At 46.3% G+C, this 23,072-nt stretch overlaps 1 protein-coding gene across 2 annotated transcripts; it reads left to right on the top strand.

The window, feature by feature from the left end:
- The first annotated feature begins 121 nt into the window (after window positions 1-121).
- TBC1D2 (TBC1 domain family member 2) lies at window positions 122-21,157 on the top strand. Of its 2 annotated transcripts, none has more exons than XM_085212824.1 (14): window positions 122-584; window positions 2,918-3,345; window positions 3,993-4,125; window positions 4,990-5,131; window positions 6,986-7,107; window positions 9,044-9,219; window positions 10,028-10,414; window positions 11,223-11,333; window positions 12,972-13,153; window positions 14,744-15,214; window positions 16,840-16,960; window positions 18,906-19,091; window positions 19,735-19,856; window positions 20,581-21,157. In XM_085212824.1, coding segments are annotated over exons 1-14 (2,784 nt in total). In that variant the 5' UTR covers window positions 122-583; the 3' UTR covers window positions 20,783-21,157. The 2 variants fall into 2 exon arrangements, with proteins under 2 accessions (XP_085068950.1, XP_085068951.1); XM_085212825.1 differs by having other exon boundaries at window positions 122-588.
- Window positions 21,158-23,072: the final 1,915 nt, after the last annotated feature.

The raw sequence follows: 23,072 nt of genomic DNA, 5'->3' as shown, positions 1-23,072 counted from the left end.
TTGCCGACGCTGTTGCCACTGGTGTTTCCTTCCCGTCGTTCTGCTGTGAGGCGTTGCCGGGCAGCGCTCGGGACTCCCGCCCCGCCTCCCATGGCTCCGAGCTCCACCTTCCGTGCTGATTTATTTATTTCTGCTCTGTCTGCCGCTCCCCGCCCTGTCACGCCGCTGCGGAGGAGGCTCGGGGCGGTGGCGGCTCGGGGCGGTGGCGTCCCGCTCCCAGCCGGCCGTTCCGGGCCCTATCCCTTCCCCCCTTCCTCCCCCTCCCCCCGCGCCAGGCGGTGCAGCCCGGTGCCAGGCGCTGCCGTGCCTCGGCGGGGATGCAGCTGTGCTGTGAGACTGTGGGAGGGCGGGGGGAGAAACGCCTGTGCAGGAGCCCACCCTCATCTTCCCTTTTCGTCGGTGAGTCAGTGCCGCGTTCGGCTGGACGGCCCTTTCACATGGTTCGCAGGCTGAGGGAGGCTTGAAGCAGAGGCTCCTCTCACTGTCGGATCTGTTCTGGAGGCCGTGGTTACCCGGCTTGGGGTGCCTGCAGCTCTGCAGCAGCAGACAGTGGCTCCCAGGGGCGTCTCTTCAGTATCCTGCAAGTAGGTGAGGCTTTCTCTATAGCCCTCGGTAACGTAGATTTGACCAGAGCTCTTCTAACGAGGTTCTTGAACCTGTGTGGTGGTGCCATGGAGTGTCACCGTGAGCGAAGCTAGAAGCGTGTTGGGAGTCTTCAGATAGCACAGGAAGTCCTTGTGCTTTGAGCCAGCAGTTTGCTCTTGGAGCTTGGAAAGCAAACGTGATCCTGGGCTCCATCAGCAGAGGGGTGGCCAGCAGGGACAGGGAGGTGATCTTCCTCCTCTGCTCTGCAGGCCCCATCTGCAGCACTGCATCCAGGGCTGGAGCCCTCAGTACAAGAAAGACAGGGAGCTGTTGGAGAGGGTCCAGAGGAGCCACAAAGATGAGCAGGGGGCTGCAGCACCTCCACTGCGAAGACAGGCTGAGGGAGCTGGGCTTGTTCAGCCTGGAGAAGAGAAGCTGCGGGGTGACCTCAATGCAGCCTGCAGGACCTAAAGGGAGCCTACAGACAGGAGGAGAGTCAGCTCTTGGAAAGGGGAGAGAACAGCAGGACAAGGGGAATGGTTTGAAGTTGAGGGAGGGCAGATTTCAGTTGGCTGTCAGGGGGAAGTTGTTTGCTGTGAGAGTGGTGAGGTGCTGGAACAGCTGCCCAGAGAGGCTGTGGATCCCCGTCCATCCTTGGAGGTGTTCAAGGCCAGGTTGGATGGGGCCCTGGGCAGCCTGGGCTGCTGTGAGATGTGGAGGTTGGTGGTCCTGCATGTGGTGGGGGGTTGGAGACTCGTGATCCTTGAGGTCCCTTCCAACCCTGGCCATTCTGTGTGCTGGTAGGGAAGCTTGAGGCTGCTGCTGCTTCTTGATAGTGGTTTCCTTGCACCAGTTGAAATTAGCCTGGAAATTAAGCTTCTGAGGTGGCACCTACATAACGTGCTTATTCCTGGCATTTGTATTTTCAGCAGTAGGAGAGTGAGTAAAATAAGTGAATAAAAAAGAGAAAAAAAAACCTGAGCATTCTGTAGCTTTCTGAAAAGCAGATGAGTGAATGGGAGGAAGCAGCATTAAAGGAATGAAGCTTAAACAGCACTAACGTCTGTAAGTCTGTGTCAGTAAGGAGGATGTTGTTCCTAAAAGCATGAGCTTGGCCAGTGTCTTTTTTGTACTCCTCTGAATTATCCCCATTGACCTGTTGTCATTACACCTCTGGTTCAGTGTTCAGCGGTTTTGTGGTTGCTGTTGGATTCCCACTAATATGTATTTGCTTACATATTTGCTTCTGATACTTTTTAAACTGAAGCCTCTGGCAGGCTTTTCATTAGGTGAGCCTTAAGATAGGCTTTTATTTAACAAAAAAGAAAAAGACACTCCGTCAAGTTTGTAATAGGTGTTATTTTGGGGTGTTGTTATTTTTGTTATGCAAGGACCACTGGACATTGTTAAGTGCAGCTGTGAGCAAAAAGTCATTTCTCCCTAATTTGCCCACAAATGTGTTAGGTTTGCCACCCTAGCACACAATCAGAATTCATGTGGATGTGAACCCATGTAGTCAGGTACAGTTTTGAAGCTGACCCTGTCTCTGAGAGGAGGATGGGGCTAAGAATCTACCCGAATCCCTTCCAGTCTTGTTTTTCTATTTTTCTTTTGCATATTGCATTCCCTACAGAAACCCAGCAGGCTTCTTTAGGCAATGGAATAACCAAGTCTGTGTAATAGAAATCACAGAATCTCTGGTGCGTAATCCCTCAGGTGAGGCCTGCTGAATAAGACCCAGGACACGATATGCTGGCTTTTTAACAGCATTCTTCAGCTGACATAAGTATAAGGATGGATTTTTCTCCAGGTGCTGTGGTTTAAAATATTAGTTTAGCATGCAGTGACAAGCTTACCTGAAAGCCACTGACCTGAGTTGGTGTCCCGAGGAGGTTGTTACCTTGTTTTCTGCAGCTAATACTTAATATTCTTATTTCTGACTTCAAATGCCCCGTCTGTTGCTATTGACTTGAAATGCCTGCAGGATGTACTTGTTTTTCACCTGAAAGATTGTAGTGGTTTCTCTGCTGCTAGTAGATACTGTTTAGGAATTGTAGACAGCAAACTGAGATGTAGAGGTCATTGGAGCCCAGGAAGGGAAAGAGTGATGACCAATATTAGACACTGGGAACCTCTGATGGGTAATTTGAAAGCCAGGGAATGTGGTGGTGTGGGGGGTTGTTTTTTTGTTGCTTTGTTTTTTTTGTCATACATGAGACCTAAGCATATTCCTCAGTTTTGTCTTCTGCAGGTTGTAGAATAATGTTGATATAGTTGGTATCTGCTGTACCTCATTTACCTGGAGATTTTCTTGTTTCAATTTGATCCTGAGTGTATTTCCTGAAAGAGATGAAGAAAGGACCAGGAAGTGGTGCTTGTCCCAGTGCTGGAGTTCCAGACGAGATAACAGAGCCAAACTCAGATGGCAGTAGGAGCAACGGAGACTCAGCAAAAAAGGAAGATGTGCTTCCCTTTCCTGGAGAACTGGAAAATATACCGCTGAAACCCAGCAGCGAAACACACAGAAAAAAACTCTGTGGCTATTTAAACAAGCTAGGCATTAGGGGTCCAATCAAGACCTGGAAGTCTCGGTGGTTCATTTATGATGAAAATAAATGCCACTTACTATACTACAGGACTGCACAGGACATCAACCCTTTGGGCTCTGTTGATCTCTCCAGTGCTAGCTTTGACTGCAAAGTAGAAAGTGATGAAGGGGTTTTTGAGATCAGAACACCAAACAGAGTTTTTACTTTAAAGGTAAGAGGCAGCACCTTCATTTGAGGGCTGTTACAAAACATTCCCCATTAGGACAGATACATCTCTGTAATGTACTTCAGCCTGAGTTTTGTGTTAATCCTCTCAGCCTGGACTGTTACCTTGTAGACCTAAGTTCCTTGCTCTGTTTTTGTGAGGCTGGGTTTCCCTTACTGAGATGGCTTTTCTTTAACAGAATAGGTGTAAAAGCCAAACTGGGTGCTGAACTGAAGTAATTTGAGAGTCCTGCACCCATGCAGGACTTATTGAATAGAAATGAGCTCCTCTGTCTGAAATGGTTCCTGCAGCAGGAAGCTTAGATTCTGATCTTTGTGAATGTCTCTATTAAGAGAATTCTGTTCATGATTCCCACCTAAAGTAATCTTAACATTTCTGCTCAGTCTTGGAACACAGTAAACCAGAAATGGTTAGAATTTGGTCAGTTATCCACTAAGGTTCTATTGGTAAGGCCATGCTGAAGATTTACGTTGTCTTTCCAAATTAAGACTTGGGACTGGAGAATGTAGCATAAGCATGACTCAGCTGGCTTTTATTTTTGCCAACATGGGCAGAGCAGTCATTGTTAGCCCTACAGATTATGTCTTATGGTGTTAAGATTGCCTGCTTCTTCCTGTTTTCTCTTATCTTAGGCAATCAGCAAACAGGCAATGATGTACTGGCTGCAGCAGCTACAAGTGAGACGTTGGGAATTTTGCAGTGCTCAGAGCAGATTTCCTGTGGGCAGCTCCCAGCTTGTAAATGAACCTCTAGTTGGCAGAATAAGTAAGTGTCACGTATGTCATCCCTTCATTTGCTTTCAGCCTCCGAGTGGTGAGTGTTGCTCCTCATCTCTAAATGGGAGGAGGCGCTGCCCAGGTATTTAAATGCATGTGCCAACTGTCACTGCCTGGTTGGTGTTTGGAGGTCGTGGTCTTGCTGGAGATGAATATGAATACACTGTCTCTTGATCTGCCACAGCATGTGTTAGGCAATATTCAGGTATCTTATGGTTGTGAATCCCCTCTTAGCTTTCCTCACATGCATGAGGCCTGCATATTTGGTGGTGTCCCTTTCCACTGTGAAGTATGCAGTAAGCAAGTCCTGTAGTGGTGGAGGAATAAAGGTGCACGTTTCTAGCAGTTTGAGTATAGAGGCCTGTGGATCTGTGGAGGGCAGCGTCAGAGCATATATTTAGCTATGACTAGCACTGGATGTTTTATTTAAAGCAACCAACCTGCTCCCTGCTAAGTGTCTGCTTTAAATACCCTGACATTTTACTATCATAAGTAGTAGTACTATAACAAAAAGTATTTGTGAACGGTTACCCCTACGCATTAAGAAACACTGTGACTGGGGTAGGGAACAGCAATAACTCTGCTCTTTATCTGTTTAGAGAGTTGAATTTGATTTCTTAAGGTCTTTCCCATGTACAAGTGCTTGAAGCCACTTGGTAGAAATTACCTGCTCAGGGACTACTTGGAACCTTCTGTAATTCCATCTTATATAAGGGAAACCTGCTCTGCTCTGCTGCTTTTGTTACTGACGTGTAAGAAAATGTTGTGGTTCTTAAGTTACGCTGAGGGGTCAAAGTCTAATGAAAGACTGCCTTGGACACTTGCCTTTATGTTTCGGTTTGTTTCCATGTAGATGTTGCTGATGATGAGGGCTTTCTGCCTCCAGTCAAAACGCCAACAGAAGTGGTGGGTTTACAGGCAGCCTCTTTGCCTGCTCCCCAAACAGCTACAACTTTGCAGAACATCTCCCTTAAGCACCCTTGGACGGAGATACAGTAAGTGCATGAGGAGAGTTGCAGTGCAGTTCACATGCCCCTCTGTGCGTTACTTGCTTATTTATATTCTTTGAATTTTCTAGGTAGATAAACCATGAAGCAGTTTTATGAAGAAACAAACTTTATGTTGGAGCTTCTGTGACATCTGCTTGTTATAATGTGTTTCACAAGATCTAGCTGTCTTGCAAAAGATCCTAGAGGCAGAATCACAGCTTGATTTAAGTTTTCCTAGGTGCAGCTAATGGTTTGCTTATTTTCTGTGGTGCATCTGCACATTGCTCTTAGAAGGACTGTGGGGCAGGTTGTTCTATACTCTGTAGGTTAGCAGTAGAAGCCCTTTCCAGTGGCTTGGAAGGATCTTGGTACTTTGCAGAGCAGGTACTTCAAGCTCAAGGCATTTGAGTCTGTAATAAAGCCTTGACACTACACAGGTTGCTGACCTTGGCTGAGTTTCAGACATGTGAGTAGTCCCACTGCCTGCACTGATTTCATGTTTGTGATTGCAATTTGTGGCTCCATTGGGGTTTAAATATTACAATCCTTGAGCAGTTACTATTGCTCAGAGACAATCTGCACCAACATGTCCTTAAGCATACCCTCATCACTTATTTACATATAACCAACAGCATGCAGTTGGTCACAGGTGCCTGGCGCTTGCCAAATGTCTTTGATGGGGAGGTTGGCTGTAGTTTTGTATTGCTGCTGCTCTGGCTACAGTCTGATGCTGACAGGAAGAAAGACTTCCTAAGAGTACCTAAGGGTAGCAATCTCAGCTGTACTATTTTGCAGGATATGCATTCTTTCCTCTGCACTTTGATTAAAAATACTGTAATCGTAACTCCTCCCAAGCCTTACTTTTGTTAGCTTGAGTAATAATTGTTCTTTTCGTCCTCAGATCCAATTGTTACCTCGGTTCTGTGAACATTTCTACAGGCTCTGTTGTGTAGTATGTCTGGTTTCAGCTGATTTCTTCCAATTCCTGAGTTGTTCTGGTTTCATGGGGAAAACAGCGTAGCATGAAATAAAAGCAGGAAAATTGCATCAAATGAATGCCCACTGCAGCCTACAGAGAATGGAGGTCTGCTGATCTCTTCTGCCAATGTATTTGCTCAGATCAGAAACTCTAGAGCCTCACAGTAAAAAGGCAAAAAGGAGAATAATATTTAAGTCCCAGCTTCATTAACAGTAAAGACGTAGCTAACATTTTTTTGTGTGTGTGTATCAGAACAAGGGCTTATTTTCTTTCAGCTGATGGGAAGGTAGAAAACTTATGTAGAAATAGGTAGCTGTCTCACTTTCTTGTATAGGTTTTACAAAAAACACTGGCATGTTGCTGGTTCTTCATGATCCTGTGGAGACATCTTTTACTTCTGACAGCATCTGAAAGCAGCAACTGCAACAAGCAGTCTGTGATGGACTGCTTCTAGATCTGATAGCAGTTCTATTCCAGAATCTCTGTACTGTATCAAAGCTTATCAAATTAGTTGGCAAGGTTATTAAATGTGATTCAGATCACAGGACCTGTGCCAGCTTCAGCTGTAATTGTGGCAGTTTTGGCTGTGCTGTGGAAAGCTGAACTTCTGTTTCTGTCTGAGGGCTTCTGCAAGGAACTGAGCAAAAGGAAGAGAGGAGAGGGAGAGAAGGAAAGAAGAAATGATAGTGATTGATCTGTTGCCTTCTGTCCAGCCTTTATGTATAGGGCTGAAGGATGTGGAAAACCTGATTCACTTGGCTATGCTGTGAGATGTGAGGAAGCATGATAAATGAGGAGAAGTGTGTCACTGGGTAATTCAAATATACACTGGCTGCAGGGTTCATTGTTCTGTTCACTGTTTTAATCTCTTCTTGTTTCAGAAACACTGTCTACAATATCTGTGGCTCCAAGCAACTCTGGGGGAATGATGGGAATGTTTTTAACTTCAGTAAATTCCAGGAGCACCCTGAACAAGAGGCAGAAGTGGAAGCACAGTGTACAGGTGCCTGTTATTGAGATGTGTATGGATATGACATAATTTACTAGTGAGTCAGGCTTAGCAGAAAAGTGAAGGATAGAGTGGCAAGTAGTTCTGGGACATGAAAGCTTGACCATGTTGTCTCCCCTCTTCCTTCCTGAGCGTTGCTAGCACAAGAAAGACTCATTTTGCTCTGCTTTAGGCTGTATCTGTTTGTCTCTTACCTGTGGAATCTTTTTCCAGAGGCAAAATGATAAACCATGTTGCTAGCCCATACTATTTCTTTGAGTTGGAAATTAAACTTCTGTACAGTCTCATTCTCCTCAACCCTTTCTTCCCAAATATAGGGTGGAGTTGCTGAGTTTAGCATGTGTTCTCCACATATGCTAACTGCCATTTGCTGTGGGCAAAACAGGTGGGGTGAAAGGAGGGTTACCAGGTACCATAAAACATTATTTATTCTGGGGGCACCTATGATTCTGATCCCTGCCATTTGTGAAATCCCAGCAGGTCAATGTTTCTTATCCTGTGTGTCAGTCTTCTAGTTGGAGCTGTTGTGAGTTCCCTCGTAGCAAGACATAGGAGTCTGTAGCAAGAAACTCAGTTATGAAGGAAGGTTATGGAGCGGATTGTATTGAGGAAGATCACGCAGCATATGCAGGACAGCTGGGGAATCAGGCCTAGCCAGCATGGGTTCACGAAGGGCAGGTCCTGCTTGACCAACCTGGTCTCCTTCTATGATCTAGTGATCCATCTGGCAGACGAGGGAAAGGCTGTTGATGTAGTCTACCTAGACTTCAGCAAGGCCTTTGACACTGTCTCCCAGAGCATTCTCCTGCAGAAGCTGGTAACCCATGGCCTGGACACGTGCATTCTTGGCTGGATAAGGACCTGGCTGTAGGGCTGGGCCCAGAGAGTGGTGGTGAATGGAGCTAAATCCAGCTGGCGACTGGTCACCAGTGGTGTTCCCCAGGGTTCAGTGCTGGGGCCTGTCCTCTTCAATATCTTTATTGATGACCTGGATGAGGTGAGGGCACTGAGTGCACCCTCAGGAAGTTTGCAGATGACACCAAGTCGGCTGGAAGTGTGGATCTGCCTGGGGGTAGCGAGGCCCTACAGAGGGATCTGGACAGGCTGGATCGCTGGGCTGGGGCCAGTGGGATGAAGTTCAACAAGACCAAATGCTGGGTCCTGCACTTTGGCCATAACAACCCCAGGCAACGCTACAGCACTGGGGGAGAGTGGCTGGAAGACTGCATAGAGGAAATGGACCTGGGGGTGTTGATTGATGCTCAGCTGAACACGAGCCAGCAGTGTGCCTGGATGGCCAAGAAGGCCGATGGCCTCCTGGCCTGCATCAGATGCAGTGTTGCCAGCAGGCACAGGGCAGTAATTGTCCCACTGTACTCAGCTCTGGTGAGGCCGCTCCTCGAGTACTGCGTTCAGTTTTGGGCCCCTCACTGCAAGAAAGAATTGAGGCCCTGGAGCGGGTTCAAAGAAGAGCAACAAAGCTGGTGAGAGCTCTGGAGCACAAGTCTTATGAGGAGTGGCTGAGGGAGCCGGCATTGTTCAGTACGGAGAAGAGGAGGCTCAGGGGAGACCTCACTGCTCTTTGTAACTGAAGGGAGGTTGCAGTAAGCTGGGGGTCAGCCTCTTCTCTTATTAACTGGTGATAGAACTAGAGGGAATGGCTTCAAGCTGCGCCAGGGGAGATTTGGCTGGATGTTAGGAAATACTGCTGCTCTGACACAGTGGTCAGGCACTGGGATGGGCTGCCGGGGGAAGTGGTGGAGTCACTGACCCTGAAGGTGTTCAAGGAATGTTTGGATTTTGTTTTGAGGGACATGGATTAGTGAGTACTATTGGAGATAGGTGGATGGTGGGACTGGATGATGTTGTAGGTCTTTTCCAACCTTGGTGTTTCTGTGATTCTGTATAAATTAACTCTGTTTCCTTTCAGTGAAGGAGACCCCAGAGGATGGGAAGATGGAGTCTAAGTTGAACTTGTTTAGGAAAGCCAAGTGGGTGAACAGTAGCTTAACAGAAGAGCAACCCCGGGAGAGGAACTCAATGGATAAAGTGAACGTCCTACAGCAACAGATGCTGACACTCACAGAGGAGGTCAAGTCACAGAAGGTGAGCGCGGTGAAGAATCTGCTGCCTTTAAGGGCCGGACCCTGAAAGTGTTCACAGGGACTCCCTGGACCTTGGTGTTGCTGTAAGGCTCAACAGGCACTCAGCTGAAGCTCCTAGTGTCACCCTTGTGTACATAACCCGATGGTGTCCAGCACGAGGAGAGCACAGATGTCCATCAACCACTGCTAGGAAACATATCTAGCAGACAGGTTGGAAAAGAGAGGTTAAAAAAAAATCCAGGTGTGTTCTGCAGTTGTCATGCTGGTGTATGTTATTTAACAGATGTATGAAGTACAATCTTGGATAGGTATCATGATGCTGACAGGACCTGCCAGATTGAGTTGTTGTGCTTTTTTTGAACAACAATCCACCATTAAGATGGGATGTGACTGCAGAAGCCCAGCACATGGGTCACTGCAAGGCCTTTCTCTCCTGAGTGACAGTGCCAGACTCCCCAGTAATGCTAGTATCTCTTCCAGAAAAAGAGACAAGAGAGCCAGATCCCATGGTGGGTAATTGAGTTACACCCTTGATTTGGTTCCTTAAATGTCTGAGACAGCAGAGCATGAATCAGGGGCACAGTGCTGGAGCAAGCTTTCATATGGCTTGGAGTGAGGGAGCAATTCTGCAGTGCGAAAGCTGAAATGAATACAGCAATTTCCATTCAGTTTTCTTTCAGAGAGGAGTCAGTTTTGAAATCCTGAGGATCTTTAGCTGTTCACTCATTACTAGGCAGGTCTGTAGTGTCCTGGGCAGTGCCCTGGCAGCACTGTGAGGTAATCACTGTGAGTTTGCTTTCTTTTTCCAGGAGTTGGTTAAGCTTCTCCACAAAGCCCTGGAGGCAGCCCAGCAGGAGAAGCGAGTATCTAGCATGTATCTCACTGCAGCAGAAGATAAGGACAGGCTGGAGTTAGTGCGCCACAAAGTAAGACAAATTGCAGATCTCACCAGTCGACTGGAAGCTCTTGAGCAGGAAAAGAAGGAACTTGAGCAGACGCTTGCTCTGAGAGACAGCCATATCCAGGAACTCAAAGAGCATGTGCAGCTTCTGATGGAGAAGAATCATGCCAAACAGCAAGTCATCGTGGCCTTGACAGAGCAGAGGACCCAAGAACACTCTGATCCCCTGCAAGAAGCAAATGCTATCACTGCAGAGACACTGTATAAACAACAGGAGGAGATTGAGCACCTGAAGGTGTGTGGAGATGAGACAGTTTATTTGGGAGGTCCCATTCCTGTAACCTCCGGTTCAGTGGGAGATTGTTCCTAGTGGAAAGCACAGACTGTATTTCTAGTTCTATATGCATTAGAGACAGGGTGGGAGGGCCTCACCTGGTACTGATAGGGTTCTCAGAAGCATGTAGCTCAGCTTCAGCCAGGTAGAACAAAATACTGTTTTGATCTAGTTCTCGTTAACACTGAGTGCCTGCCTCTTTGTTCAATCTCCTGTTTCACTTACTGCAGTCTAACCTGCTGCCTTCACTGGCTCTGGTGTGTGCTTCCCTCTTGCAAACAGTTTCCCAACACATCTTAGTTTTTTCAAGTCCAGCCTGTTGTACTGTTACCACATACAGCATTATAGTGAACTGTTAGCATGGGGAGAATTGCCAAATGAGCCACTCTGTTGTGGGGAGAGTTTTTTCAGCCAGCTGTAGGGCTGAAGTCTGCATCCATTTCTTAAAAAACAGAAAACAAATATTCTTCATCTCAGTTAGCTGTTTCTTTAGCTTTCTGCCATCCAACTGTCTCTACGTTTTATAAGTGCATATTTTTCTAAGTACATTTAGCATTTTCCAAGTATCTTCTCTATGCATGATACTCCTATTTAATGTTGTGCCTTCATTTCCTTTGTAGACTGTATTTGTCCTGGAAAGTCCTGTCTTGTCTCCAGAACATGATGTTTTTGAGATTTTTTTTTTTCTTGTCCTTTACTTGTTCCATACCCAAGTCCCTTTAGGGGCCCTCATAAACTGTTCTTCTGTGACTGTTTTGTCTTGTGGCAGGATGATATTGATGCATACAAAACCCAGAACCAATTTCTCAATTCGGAGATCCACCAGGTTACTCGACTCTGGACAAGAGTTGCTGAGAATGAAAAAACCCTTCTGATGAAGGTGAGGCAAAATAGTTCTTTTTCCTTGGGTACACCTTTTTCTAAGTTCTGTCCATAGTGGGTGCTGGGATGATTTTGATACAAAAACTCACCTGGAAGAAATTTGCTTCCTATTTTTTAATTTTAATTATTATTTTTAGTTTAATTTTCTTGCTTTGTATTGTTCCCAGATTAGATATAATTGTTTTCTTTCTCCAGTCAAAGTAAAATGCCTGCAAAGTTCACTCTTAGGGATGCTGAAAACTAACTCACATTCCTGTAGATTCAGCTGTACTTTTGGATACAATAAAGAAATTGCTATGCTAAGAGAATGAGAAGTTTCTTGAGACTTGGCAGGCTGACTAGGTCCTGGCTCGATCTAGTTTTGATTTCTGCACAAGGCCTGGTGCTGTCAGGTAGCAATTTTCTTAGATCCTGCAGCTAGTTGAGAGTTCATTTCTTTTTTTAGGCTCTGTTTTTATTTCTAGTGTTGTAAGTGTGCATAAACTAGTTATGCTTACACTTGTCTTTCTGGTCCTAAACTACTGCTTCAGGCTGGCATTTGTTCTCTAGGTTTTCCCTGGGTTTTCCTTACCAGATTTCAAGGAATGTCTCCATAGCCCTGTAAACAAGGCAAGCAGCTGCTTCTGAGGTGTTGTTGTCATTCTTTTATCTGTTTGCTTCCCAGTCTTTTGAAACCCAGTACACCTCAGCTTGTTCTTGTTCTCTGATCCTCCAATTGCTGTCAGCTTCAGAATGGAAGTAATCAGACTGAAATGCTCGACTTGAGGCAAAATGCTGATTAAAGTGGTAGTGTGACAGTGTCCTATGCTCTTTTCTGTCCACTTTCTATGCAGCCTAATTCTTTCTGTGATTCCTGTTTTGTTTTTAATTGCTGCTTCCCACTGAGCAGGTTTCTTCCTCGTGCTTCCTGTGAAACATTGATTAGGTGAGTTTTGTCACCTGTATGGCCTCAGTTGTGAATTGTGGAGTGGTGATAACAATCCTCATTTCCCTGTTTTCTTCCCCCTCTCCCGCTCCCCCCCTTCTTTTTTTTCCTTTCTGTATGTCCTCGAGTGTGGTGGTTTTGCTCTGTTGGAACTCAGCTGAGCTTCCTGTGCTTGAGAAATGTTGTATAGCAGTATGATGGTATGAGGTTGCTTGGGAGAGCACGTTCACTTTGTGATTCTGCTGTGTATTCTGAAGTTGTTGAGGTTCCAGCTCAGTCCCTTGAGTGGTGTGTATTTTCAGGGTGCAGCTCAGTCTATGGTAGAGAACTTGTCTAAGCAGCAGAGAAAAAGCCTGAAGAGAACTCAGATGCAGTGGTGGCTCTGATCTGTGCTGCCTGGGATATACACCCTGATATAATGCCACCCCCTGATGCAGTGCAGTAGGTAAGCAGGTGATGCTGAATTAAGCCTGCCATTCAAAAAGCAACTTCTGTTGTGTGCTTGCTTATGAAGCTTATGTTTGTTCATTGACAGTGGTGATTCATTCATAGCTGCACTTCATATGGCTGTAGAAAACTGTTGGATGTGTTTTCTGGGGTCTTGCTATTCAGGAGTCTTTGTTTTATGTGTGGGCCAGGCTAGCAACAAGCGGTGGTGATAAATGGAATACTGTCAACGAGCTACCTCATTCCTTCTTGTTTTGCCATCAGTGTGCCTATCTGCAAGCCCAGAACTGCCAGATGGAGAGCAAATACCTGATGGTCTTGCGGAAGCTGCAGGAGACTCTCTGTGGCCTGCCCAGCTCACATGCTGATTTGGTGAGGAACCTCATCCAGGAAGCACTCCAGTGGGATGTGAAGGAAGGAGCAGATCTGAACCTGAACCCTGTGAGGTAATAGGGAAATACATGGGGAAATTCACACCCTTGCAGGAGTCTGTCAGTGGAGGGGAATTTGCAGGCAAAAAAGATCTGAGACAGCTGTGTGGCAGGAAATTGGAGCCATGACCTACAAGGAGAAGTAGAGGAAAAATGGTAATGTGGAAACCATGCACAGCTGATAGTAACACATCACTGCAGGAAGGGGAGTTAAAAATTATATAAACCCTGTCACTAACTAGTTACCTAAGAGGCTGACTCCCACCTCGCTACAGCTTCCTTTCAGACGGTTGTAGAGGGTAATGAGATCTCCTTTGAGCGGTCCTCTTCTCCAAATTAAACAAGCCCAGCTCCCCCAGCTGTTCCCATGAGTCTTGTGTTACAGACCTATTACCAGCTTTGTTGTGCTTCTTTAGACATGCTCCAGTGCCTCAGTGTCTTTCTTGTAGCAAGGGCCCCAAACTGAACACAGTACCTGAGGTGCAGCCTCACCAGAGCAGAGTACAGAAATGCATGAGAGCCCCCCTGGGAAGTAGAGAATATTTATTCCTCGGAGTTTTCTAGACCCATTCATACAAAGCCATGACTGCCCTGTTTCTAGTTGTGGGTCAGTCTTGCAGTAAGGGGTGGGGCTGGACTGCAGACCTCAGGGTGCTCTGCTAATAGTGCTGCTGAGGATCTTGCATTTGTGGTTATGCTATTCTACACAGTTACTGCCCTAGTTTCATAGCAGATTCTATTACATCTGGTTGATTAGATTCAGATTCTCCAGATAGCCCTAGAAGTCTAAGGCCAGGCTTGGACTCTCTGCCAATTCACTTGGTCAATGCCAGCCTGGTTCTGGATGTGGGTGTGTGGCTCTTGAGATCAGGAAGTATTGAGGTGGAGGTGAATTGTAATCCCTTTACCTCCCCACGTTAGCTGAGATTAAAGCTATATTAATTTGAAATTAATAGATATGATAGATGTATGTTAGAAAAGATAAAACAAGCATGGACATGGACTGACTTGTTTCCTGTGCAATCTATGGTAGGGTACCTGCTTTAGCAGGGAGTTGGACTTGATGATCTCTTCCAACCCATGTGATAGCTTGGAAGTAGCCCTGACTGTGGATTGAGGGTGCCCAGACCCTCAACAAGCACTACTATATGCATTTCTGGAGTTCTCTGATTAGAAAGAGATTTCCATTGTGCACGGAAGACATCTGAAGGCGCTGTTAGTCTCTATTCTTTGTTCTGATGCTCTGAAGCATTTGCAGTCCCAAACTATCTCTGTCCTAAGACAGAGAAGATAAGCGGGTTGAGCAAAATGCTACCTTGTGTGTAGGAGAACAGATGGGTTGAGTAAAGAGGTCTGTTGGGGTCAGACTGCAGCTCAGAGCAAAGCTACACTTGAGTTCATCTGCCTGTCTATGCTATTGGTGCAGGCTACCACTTGTCTTCATGGTTCTGTGTCAGCAGACATAGTAGGCTCACGCACACAGCTGCCAGAGAAGCACAGGAGAAGTACCTGTGCTCTGGCATGGGTGACAGGAGCATGGCAGTGGCCCTTGACACAGAGGCCAGAACTGGCCTTTGAATTAACCTCTGCCTTGTGCCCTTCCAGTGAGTACGACGAGTACGGGTTTATGACTGTACCTGACTACGAAGTTGAGGACTGGAAACTTCTGGCCAAAATTCAAGCCCTGGAGATGAAGTCCAACAACCTGCGGAGCCAGGAGGTAGTGGAGAAGCCCCTTCGTGACAGGTGGAATAGCATTGGAGAGCTGAGTCCCTCTGCAGAGCTGAAAAGCCTTATAAGAAGTGGCATTCCTGTGGAGCATCGGCAGCGGGTCTGGAAGTGGATTGTCAGCCAGCACTGCAGCTATCTGCCTGACCACTACCAGGGCCTGTTAAGACAGAGCAAGAGCACTGAGCACCCTGCCTGTCGGCAGATTGAGCTTGACCTGCCCCGGACACTGACCAGCAACAAACATTTTTCATCTCCCACTTCCCATCTCATCCCCCAGCTCCGAAGGGTGCTTCTGGCATTCTCCTGGCACAATCCTGCCATTGGATACTGCCAGGGACTGAACAGGTGAGGAACCAGGTATGCTGCTTCTTCATGGGAGAGCACTGAGATGGTGTAGATACTTTCTCTAGGCTATGATTCAAACAGTCCCAGGCTCCTCCCTCTCTCTAGAGCTGTACTAGCTCTAGATATTTTCCTGCTGTGGAAAATATTTCTGCATATGGTGTTTTTTTTTCTACCCAGTGTTATTGCTGCACTGTAGCCAGCAACAGAATGCATGTCTTCCTATTATGTAACTTACAGAGGAAAAGCTATAGGAGCTGGAGTGATGCAGTCTCAGGCTAATGTCACGAGATATAGGCTGAATCTGTGAGTCGTAATGTGCTCAGAAGAACACTCTGGTGATTGCTTTAGTCTGGTGATAGTCAGAGGAAGTGTTAGGAGGTGCTAGGAGTTGGAGCAGATGACACATGAGGAGAAGCTAAGGAAATTGATCTTGTTGTATCTGAAGAATTACAGAATGAAAAGGAACCTTAAAGGTTATCTAGTCCAACTTCTCTGCAATGAACAGGGACACCTACAGCTAGATCATGTTGCTCAGAGCCCCATCGAGCCTAACCTTGAGTGTCTCAGGATGGGCATCCACCACTTCTTTGGGCAGTTTGTACCAGTGCCCCACCACCTTTATTGTCAACAACTCTTTCCTTATAGCCAATCTAAGTATCTCCTCTTTTAGTGTGAAACCATTTTCCCTTGTCCTGTCACAGCAGCTCTTGCTGAGGAGTCTGTCCCCTTTGTTTGTATAGCCCCCCCACTTTAGAGGCTGGAAGGCCACCACCAGGTCTCCTGGAGCTTTCTCCTCTCTGAGCTCTGTGAGGCTCAGGGAATCTAAAAGCTTCTTTCACTTCCCAAATTTTAGCTACAGAAAAGATTAAAAAACAGACCTCTTGAAAGTGCGCAGCCTACAAAAAGAGGCACTAGTCACTAGCTGCAAGAAGGAAGTTTCCGGCTGTACGCTTTCATGTGAGGAAAATCTGTGTAAGCCATTCCTATTGCTCTTCAGGTGGTCTTCAGAAAGACGTTTTCTATTCCAGAAATCCTTTGATATTAGATGTTATAGAATTATAAAATGGATCAGATTGGAAGGAACCCTTAAAGATAATCTAGTTCCAGTCCGCCCTGCCCTCCCTGGGATACCTTCCACCAGATCATGCTGCTGAAAGTCTGATCCAGCCACTGTATGCTTCCCCAGCCTTGAACTCTTCCCATCTAGCTAAAGGGAGATAAGTCAGAGCTAAGGGGAATAAGAGTGGATGGATGGGAGGATGAGGTGAGCCGCATCACATAATATGAAATGTCTCTAAGCTGTTCCCTATGTTGAAATAGCCATAATCAGCACACTTTGCTAAATGCAAGGATCTCTACAGAACATTCCATTAGCTCGGGAGCCTGGTTTTGTTGCTGAAGCTGTTTTTGATGCTTCCTGTTTGCTGACAGAAGCACACAGGAAAAGAAGGCATAGACCCTGGTTTCCTTCAGAAGCCTGCAGAACAGATCATTCTCTGACCAACTGTGCTCCCTCACAGAGCTAGAGACAGGCCAGTAAGAGTTTTGGATTCTCCTGTTCCTGTGTTGGACTGTGTCTCCTCCTGCAGTGTTCTATTGCCTCGCTTTTCTTTTGTTCATCACAGATTGGCAGCTGTTGCCCTGTTGGTCCTGGAAGATGAGGAAAATGCTTTCTGGTGTTTGGTCCACATTGTGGAGAACCTAATGCCAGCAGACTACTACAGTGACACTCTGATAACATCACAGGTGAGCTGGCCACCCCCCACTACTGCTTTTACTACTCTGGTGTGGTGATTTACAGTAAAGGGTTAAAAACAAGTAGTCAGCTTGGAATGCGTTTGACTTCTGACAGTTGACATCACCTTGTAGTTCCTTCCATAACAGTTATAAAGTCGTTTAAGAAATGTGGCACCACTCCTGAATAGTCACTTGGATGTCAGGTTAGTCAGGAGAGAGGTGCCCATTAACTGCAGTTATTTATTGCAAGGAGGACCCAGTGAAAGTGAAGTAGCTAAATCTGACGTGTACAATCAAATATGAAGAAAGTGTCTTTTTGGAAACTGCTCTCCATCTTTGGACTGCCCTGTGCAGATGAAGGAAGGCAATGGAAGTTTAGTATCAATTGTGCTTCAGTTTAGGATCAAAGGCAGTTTAATTCTGGCTTTGGAACTCCCTGCATATCAGAAGGTGCTGTGGCCATTTGATATAAAATTCTGTGTTACCCTCCTGTTTAAAAGTCAGTGGATTTCAAAGTTTTTAAGGTATGTTGTTTGGTATCATGGAATGGCCTGGGTTGAAAAGGACCACAATGATCATGTAGTTTCAACCCCCCTGCTGTGTGCAGGGTCATCAACCAGCAGCCCAGGCTGCCCAGAGCCACATCCAGCCTGGCCTCAAATGCCTGCAGAGATGGGGCATCCACAGCCTCCTTGGGCAACCTGTTCCAGTGCCTCACCACCCTCTGGCTGAAAAAATTCCTCCTAATATCTAACCTAAACTTCCCGTGTCTCACTTTAAAACCATTCCCCCTTGTCCTATTGTGATGCTGAATTGTTTGTTGGTGTTTACTGGGACAGGGCCATGCTGTTTCCCAAGTCTCTGGGAAACAAGTCTTTGGCCAGCCACAGAGACTTGGGAAGCAGCCAAATTATTGTGCAGACAGCAAAATGTCTGTGGGGTAGTGGTCGGTAGTGTTGACAGTGAAATCTGACAGACTGCAGCCAATACTTGAATAGTAGAGACTGCTAAGGAAGAAATGACAGGAGGCTCTCCTACATTTGCTGAGAAATGACCATCAGTGAGCCTTTTTTGGAAAGACTTCATGGCCTCATTTGGCCCCTGGAAATTTAGCCAAGATGCAAGTAAAGAGGCAAGTAAAGAGTCTTTGTGGGTTGGCTTTATCAAGTGAAAGCTGGCTGAGAATGTTAAGGTTTAGTTCTTGCAGATTTGAAAGATAAAAGCATATCACTTTGTCTGGTTTGTACTACAGGGCCAAAGGTAAGTAGGCTGACAGAACTGGTATAGTAATATGATACAGTATAGGGAAGGATCCAACCCTGGTCTTGCTTTGTACACTTCCTCTCGTAAAACCACAGCTTTTTTGAGATGAAGCCTTTATAACTTTGATTAAAGGATCTCACCAGCTGTGTTTTTGTGTCTAGCTTGTGCAGCTACAAGCAAAACAGACAGCAGTGAGTCCACAAAGAAGTGAAGTGAGAAGATTAGCTCCTTCTTGTGAAGACAGAGAGGGGTCATACGTATTCAGTCTATTAGGCCGTGTGCAGTCATTCAGACCTGGACATGCTTTTAGTCCCTGTTATTCAGCTGGTTTCTCATGACATCACAGAAAATAGCAGTAAGACTGATGTGGAAAGATGTGCCAGTGTTTTCCCTTGTGCCTTGGAGATGGAGAACTCTTGCCACTGTGTGAGAAGAGCACATTTCGGCACGTCTCAGCCCTGTTTCAGCTGCACGCCTTTCTATTGGTACCACGCAGAAGTTTGCTGCTCAGTAGTTAGGAAGGGCTGGGAGACAATGAGATTCTGTGCTCTTCCTATTTAGTCTATGAGGCAGCACCAGTGGCACCTGTAGGCTACTGTTCTGCTTCACTGTTCCTCTCCTTCACCACTAGGATGGTTTGTGCTTGCTAATCATTATTATTATTATTATTTTTCATTTTGGTCAAGTTTAGGTAGATCAGAGAGTCTTCAAAGACTTCCTGGCAGAGAAGCTGCCTCGCCTCATGGCTCATTTTGAGCAGTATCAAATTGATGTCTCACTCATCACCTTCAACTGGTTTCTGGTGGCCTTTGTGGACAGCTTGGTCAGTGACATCCTCCTGCGAGTGTGGGATGCTTTCTTGTATGAAGGAACTAAGGTAAAACCCTTAATCTAGGCCTTCTTTCTATCTGCATCACATCTGACATGACAGCAGATTGATGAACATTCGCATGTGTCACAGAGGTGTGGGCACGAGCCTCTTGCCCGTCTGCCTCTTCAGAGCGATGCCTTGATGTCTCCTCATCTTCTGTTGCTGTGTATTTGATGCCTGCAGGCAGATCTAGTCTTTGATACTGTGGGTGGTGCCATTTCTTGCCGCAGGTCTATGACATGGTCCCCTCTGCTCTACAACTCAGACACAGCTGAGAGTGGACAGATACAGGGATCGGAAAATGGGCAGAGATTTAATATTCCTGAAAATAACTGTGAATTTTGCACTGTCCCTCTGCATAGAGAGAACTGGAAAACCCTTGTGAGATTAGTTTTAGGGTCCTTTTGGAGGCTCTGATATGCTCTAGTGTTGTAAATTAGCTTACAGGAGGTTGTTCTCTTGGTTTGTTCTTTTGGGTTTAGCTCTGTGCTTCTTTAGGCCCGCCCTAAAGCAGCCTACTGAGTACAAGAAAAGCCCAGCAACCACATGTACTGTAGTATGTATCCCTTACCCTGTGTTTTAAGCCACGAGAGCCTGATCCCTCAGTTGCCTAAGTCTTTGCCAACTTAAATGCCTTTCAACTTTCCAGGTGATTTTCCGCTATGCTCTTGCAATTTTTAAATACAACGAGGAGGAAATCCTAAGAATTCATGACAGTGTGGAGATCTACCAGTACCTACGTTTTTTCACAAGGATGATTGTGGATGGCAGGTAGGACGGACTGTGAGGTGTTGTCGTCTCATATCTTAGGCCTGTACTTGTTCATCTGTTACATCAACCAAAAAAGAGATGTGACTACCGTGTTAACTGATGCATACATCAGCATGTCAATGGGACGTAGAGCTATGTGCCTCTTTTTTGACTATTCCTGCATGCTATTACTTAAGGCCTGCGTGGCTTGGACAATGTCATGCTACAACAGGCCTGGCCAGAACGCTTGGGTTAGCCCTCTTTTTCAGCAGCTGGAACTTGGCAGTCCTGCCTGGGTTTCTTACAGCTGAAATGATCAGGGTTTTTGGGAACACAGTGCTGCTCGTGGCCTTTAACAGCACCAAGTGCTTAAGAATAACAGTTGTATAATCAGAAGAGCTGAGCAGAGGGACTATTCCTCCTCCAAGGAAGATGAGTCATCAGGGTTGGTCTTGGATAGTCCATCTCCTCACTGTGTGCTGCATACTTTAAATGTGTATTTTAAAAGGTTCCCTTGGTTTGTTGTTTGTGTAAGAAGCAATTGTCTGTGATTCCTTTATGGCTCTGCTGCTTGGTGACTGCTGAGCACAGAGGGCTGAAACACTTTCTGCAGCATCCTGGAGTAGTGAATAACAAGATGCACCAGAGAGGTTTGGTATGGGAAATCCCATTCTCCTAAACACTTAAGTATTCGTTACCATTTCAGACAGTAAAATGGGTTCACCAGGCCTCTTTTCCATTGTAGGAAGCTGATGAACATTGCCTTCAATGACTTAAACCCCTTCCCCATGAAACTGCTGAGGAATCGGAGGAGAATTCACAGGGCAGAGCTGGAGACAGAGCTGTGCGAGCTGGAACAGATCAAAGCAGCCTACGTAAAAGGGAGAGCAGAGCAGGGATCTCAAGGCTTGGAGGAAATCGTTAGTGAGGAGGAAGAAGAGATATAGCAAAGACGGAGCTCATCACTCCTCTTTCACCTTGTGGAAGGTCTAACAGCTATCTGTACTTGACAGAGAGAGAACAGATGCTTGTGAGGAGTTCATCTGCCCCTGGAAACAAGGCTGTAGATGTAGGACTATATGGGGATTTAGCCAGGCTTTGTGATAGATCGGAAGGTGTCATAGGAATTTTACCCATCCTACCCACCCTGTGCTGTGCAACTGAGGGATGCAGCTGTAGGATCTGTAGTAAATAATGGTTGTGGTACCACAGCATGATGCAAATGATCCAACCAGGCAGGGCATTTCTTAAAGAGGCTTGAAAGAGATTTTTCTGTGCATGTAAAATTACAAATAAATAAATAAACAAAGAGCATTTCCTCACTGGTACCTAAACTCCTTGGTTGGGAGGGGAACCTGCTTTTTCAACACACAGTGCCTTTAGTGGTTCACTTGCCAGGAGAGCGTGCACACAAACCTGCAGCTGCTGAGCCATGCTGCTCTCTCCAGGTTGGGCCTGAAGAAGGCCTAAAAGCTGGAGGACATCTTGCTATGGGGCTCAGGCTGGGACAAGTGAAATGAAATGTGGGAAGATGGAGTTGTCTCTCCAGTTTATTTTGATTCCTGTGAGAATCCATAGGGGCACAAGGTGTGTCTCTTGCCTGGCTGGAAAATGCTGGGAACTACCCCTCCTCTTTGTTTAGCTTTGAGCAGAGCCATCTGTGACAAACCGAACTGGCACTAGAGAGGTCTCATTTGCTGTGAAGCCAGCTGGCTATAGACATGGCATGGCAACTTGGACTGCTGGGGACAGCTGAGGGTCTTTTGACCCCAGCTGACCAGGATGAGTGCGTGGCCCTCTCTGCCTCTGAGGCACGCTTCTCCTCTACTAGGTTTCTTCACTGATGTCCCTGTCTCTGACATGCACTGAAAATCCACATGAATGTGTCCCTTCTGACTTGATTTCTATGAGGTTTTGAAGGGAATCCATCTTTTCTCTTTGCTGTGTCCAAGTTTTGAGGGTGGATGCTGCTTTGATGCATGGAATATGGCACGTTAGGGGTGAAGCTATTTGGACTAGATCACACACACACACAAAAAGTTACTATTTCCTGAATTAGCTGCTGGCCTCCATGGATCTAGTGCACCATAGTGCCTCTCCTGCCTCTAGCAAATGAGATCTGATCGCTTTCTCCTCTGCCCTGGGCCTGCCCTGTCCCTTGGGCCTGCAGCTCAGTCCTCCACAGACGCAGAGTTAGTCAAGTGCTTCAGATAAACACAGCTTTTTTCCCCATCCTGATTCTGCTGCCCTGCCTTCCTGCTGAGAGGTGCCTTATTCCAGGTGCATGCAGTGGGCCCTGCCCTACGGGGAGACGTCTGCTCTACATTTTTAGAAGGAGCAAATTGTACCTCCTCTAAACCTTGCGTGTTTAAAGTCATCCACGCTTGCAGAGAAAGGGAGAGGGAGCATTCACAGCCCGTGTTGCTCTCAGCCAGCTGGGCAAAAGCCAAAGCCACGGACAGTGGTGAGTGCAGCAACCTGAGGTTGGTAGAGCTGGGGTGTACAGCACGAGACAGAAGGACTCCAATCAGCCAGTTTTAAAGAACGACAGAAGTCTGAGCTGGCAGAGCCTTCCAGAGGCCGGCACACAGGATGAATTTACATTCAAATTGGAGCTGAGGTTCTGGGAAGAGTAAAAACCCTGCAGCAGATAGATGGACAACACCGAGATAGATCCACTGCGTGTCAGTAACACCTGTGCGCACTGACAGCGTGGGGTGAGAAGAAAGTCTTACCACGATATCTCAATCCTCTCTCCTCCCCCCCCCAAAACAAAACACAACAGTTTTAAAAGGATGCCATGTAACTAAACAAGCTCCAAAGACAGAAGGATTCTCTTTATAGCTGCTGGTGTAATTGACTCATAGATTTATGCATGCACACAAATACAGATTGTTGCTACTTTTGGCTTTGAAAAGCATCCTCTTTTAAATCATGGCATGGAAATTAGAAGTGCACTTAAAATTCTATTTTTATTAAGACTTCTTGGTTTTGCTCCACACGTAATGTTTAATGGCATTCCTCTGATTGTTAATCACCAATGCTTGGTGTATGACCACTGCTTCCTTCCTGAACTGTGGTGGAAATGGGATTAACTGCAAGGCCTCTGCCTAGCCAGCGTGCTCTCACAGCCCCTGCTCCTGTTCCCTCCTGCTCCACCAACTCTGATGCTCCTGAGCAGTGCTGGACTGAATCACTGGTGTCACAGGAGGTGAGCCCGATGTTTAACTTAGCTGT

Source organism: Meleagris gallopavo, chromosome Z (assembly GCF_905368555.1).
Source record: "Meleagris gallopavo chromosome Z, MGAL_WU_HG_1.1, whole genome shotgun sequence".
Lineage (NCBI taxonomy): Eukaryota > Metazoa > Chordata > Aves > Galliformes > Phasianidae > Meleagris > Meleagris gallopavo.
This window is presented reverse-complemented; position numbering and strand designations above follow the sequence as displayed.

Coding starts and splice junctions, on each gene's coding strand:
- TBC1D2 (XM_085212824.1), top strand. Junction 7,108..9,043: donor AGTGGAAGCACAGTGTACAG/GTGCCTGTTATT, acceptor GTTTCCTTTCAG/TGAAGGAGACCCCAGAGGAT. Junction 19,092..19,734: donor TCTTGTATGAAGGAACTAAG/GTAAAACCCTTA, acceptor TCAACTTTCCAG/GTGATTTTCCGCTATGCTCT.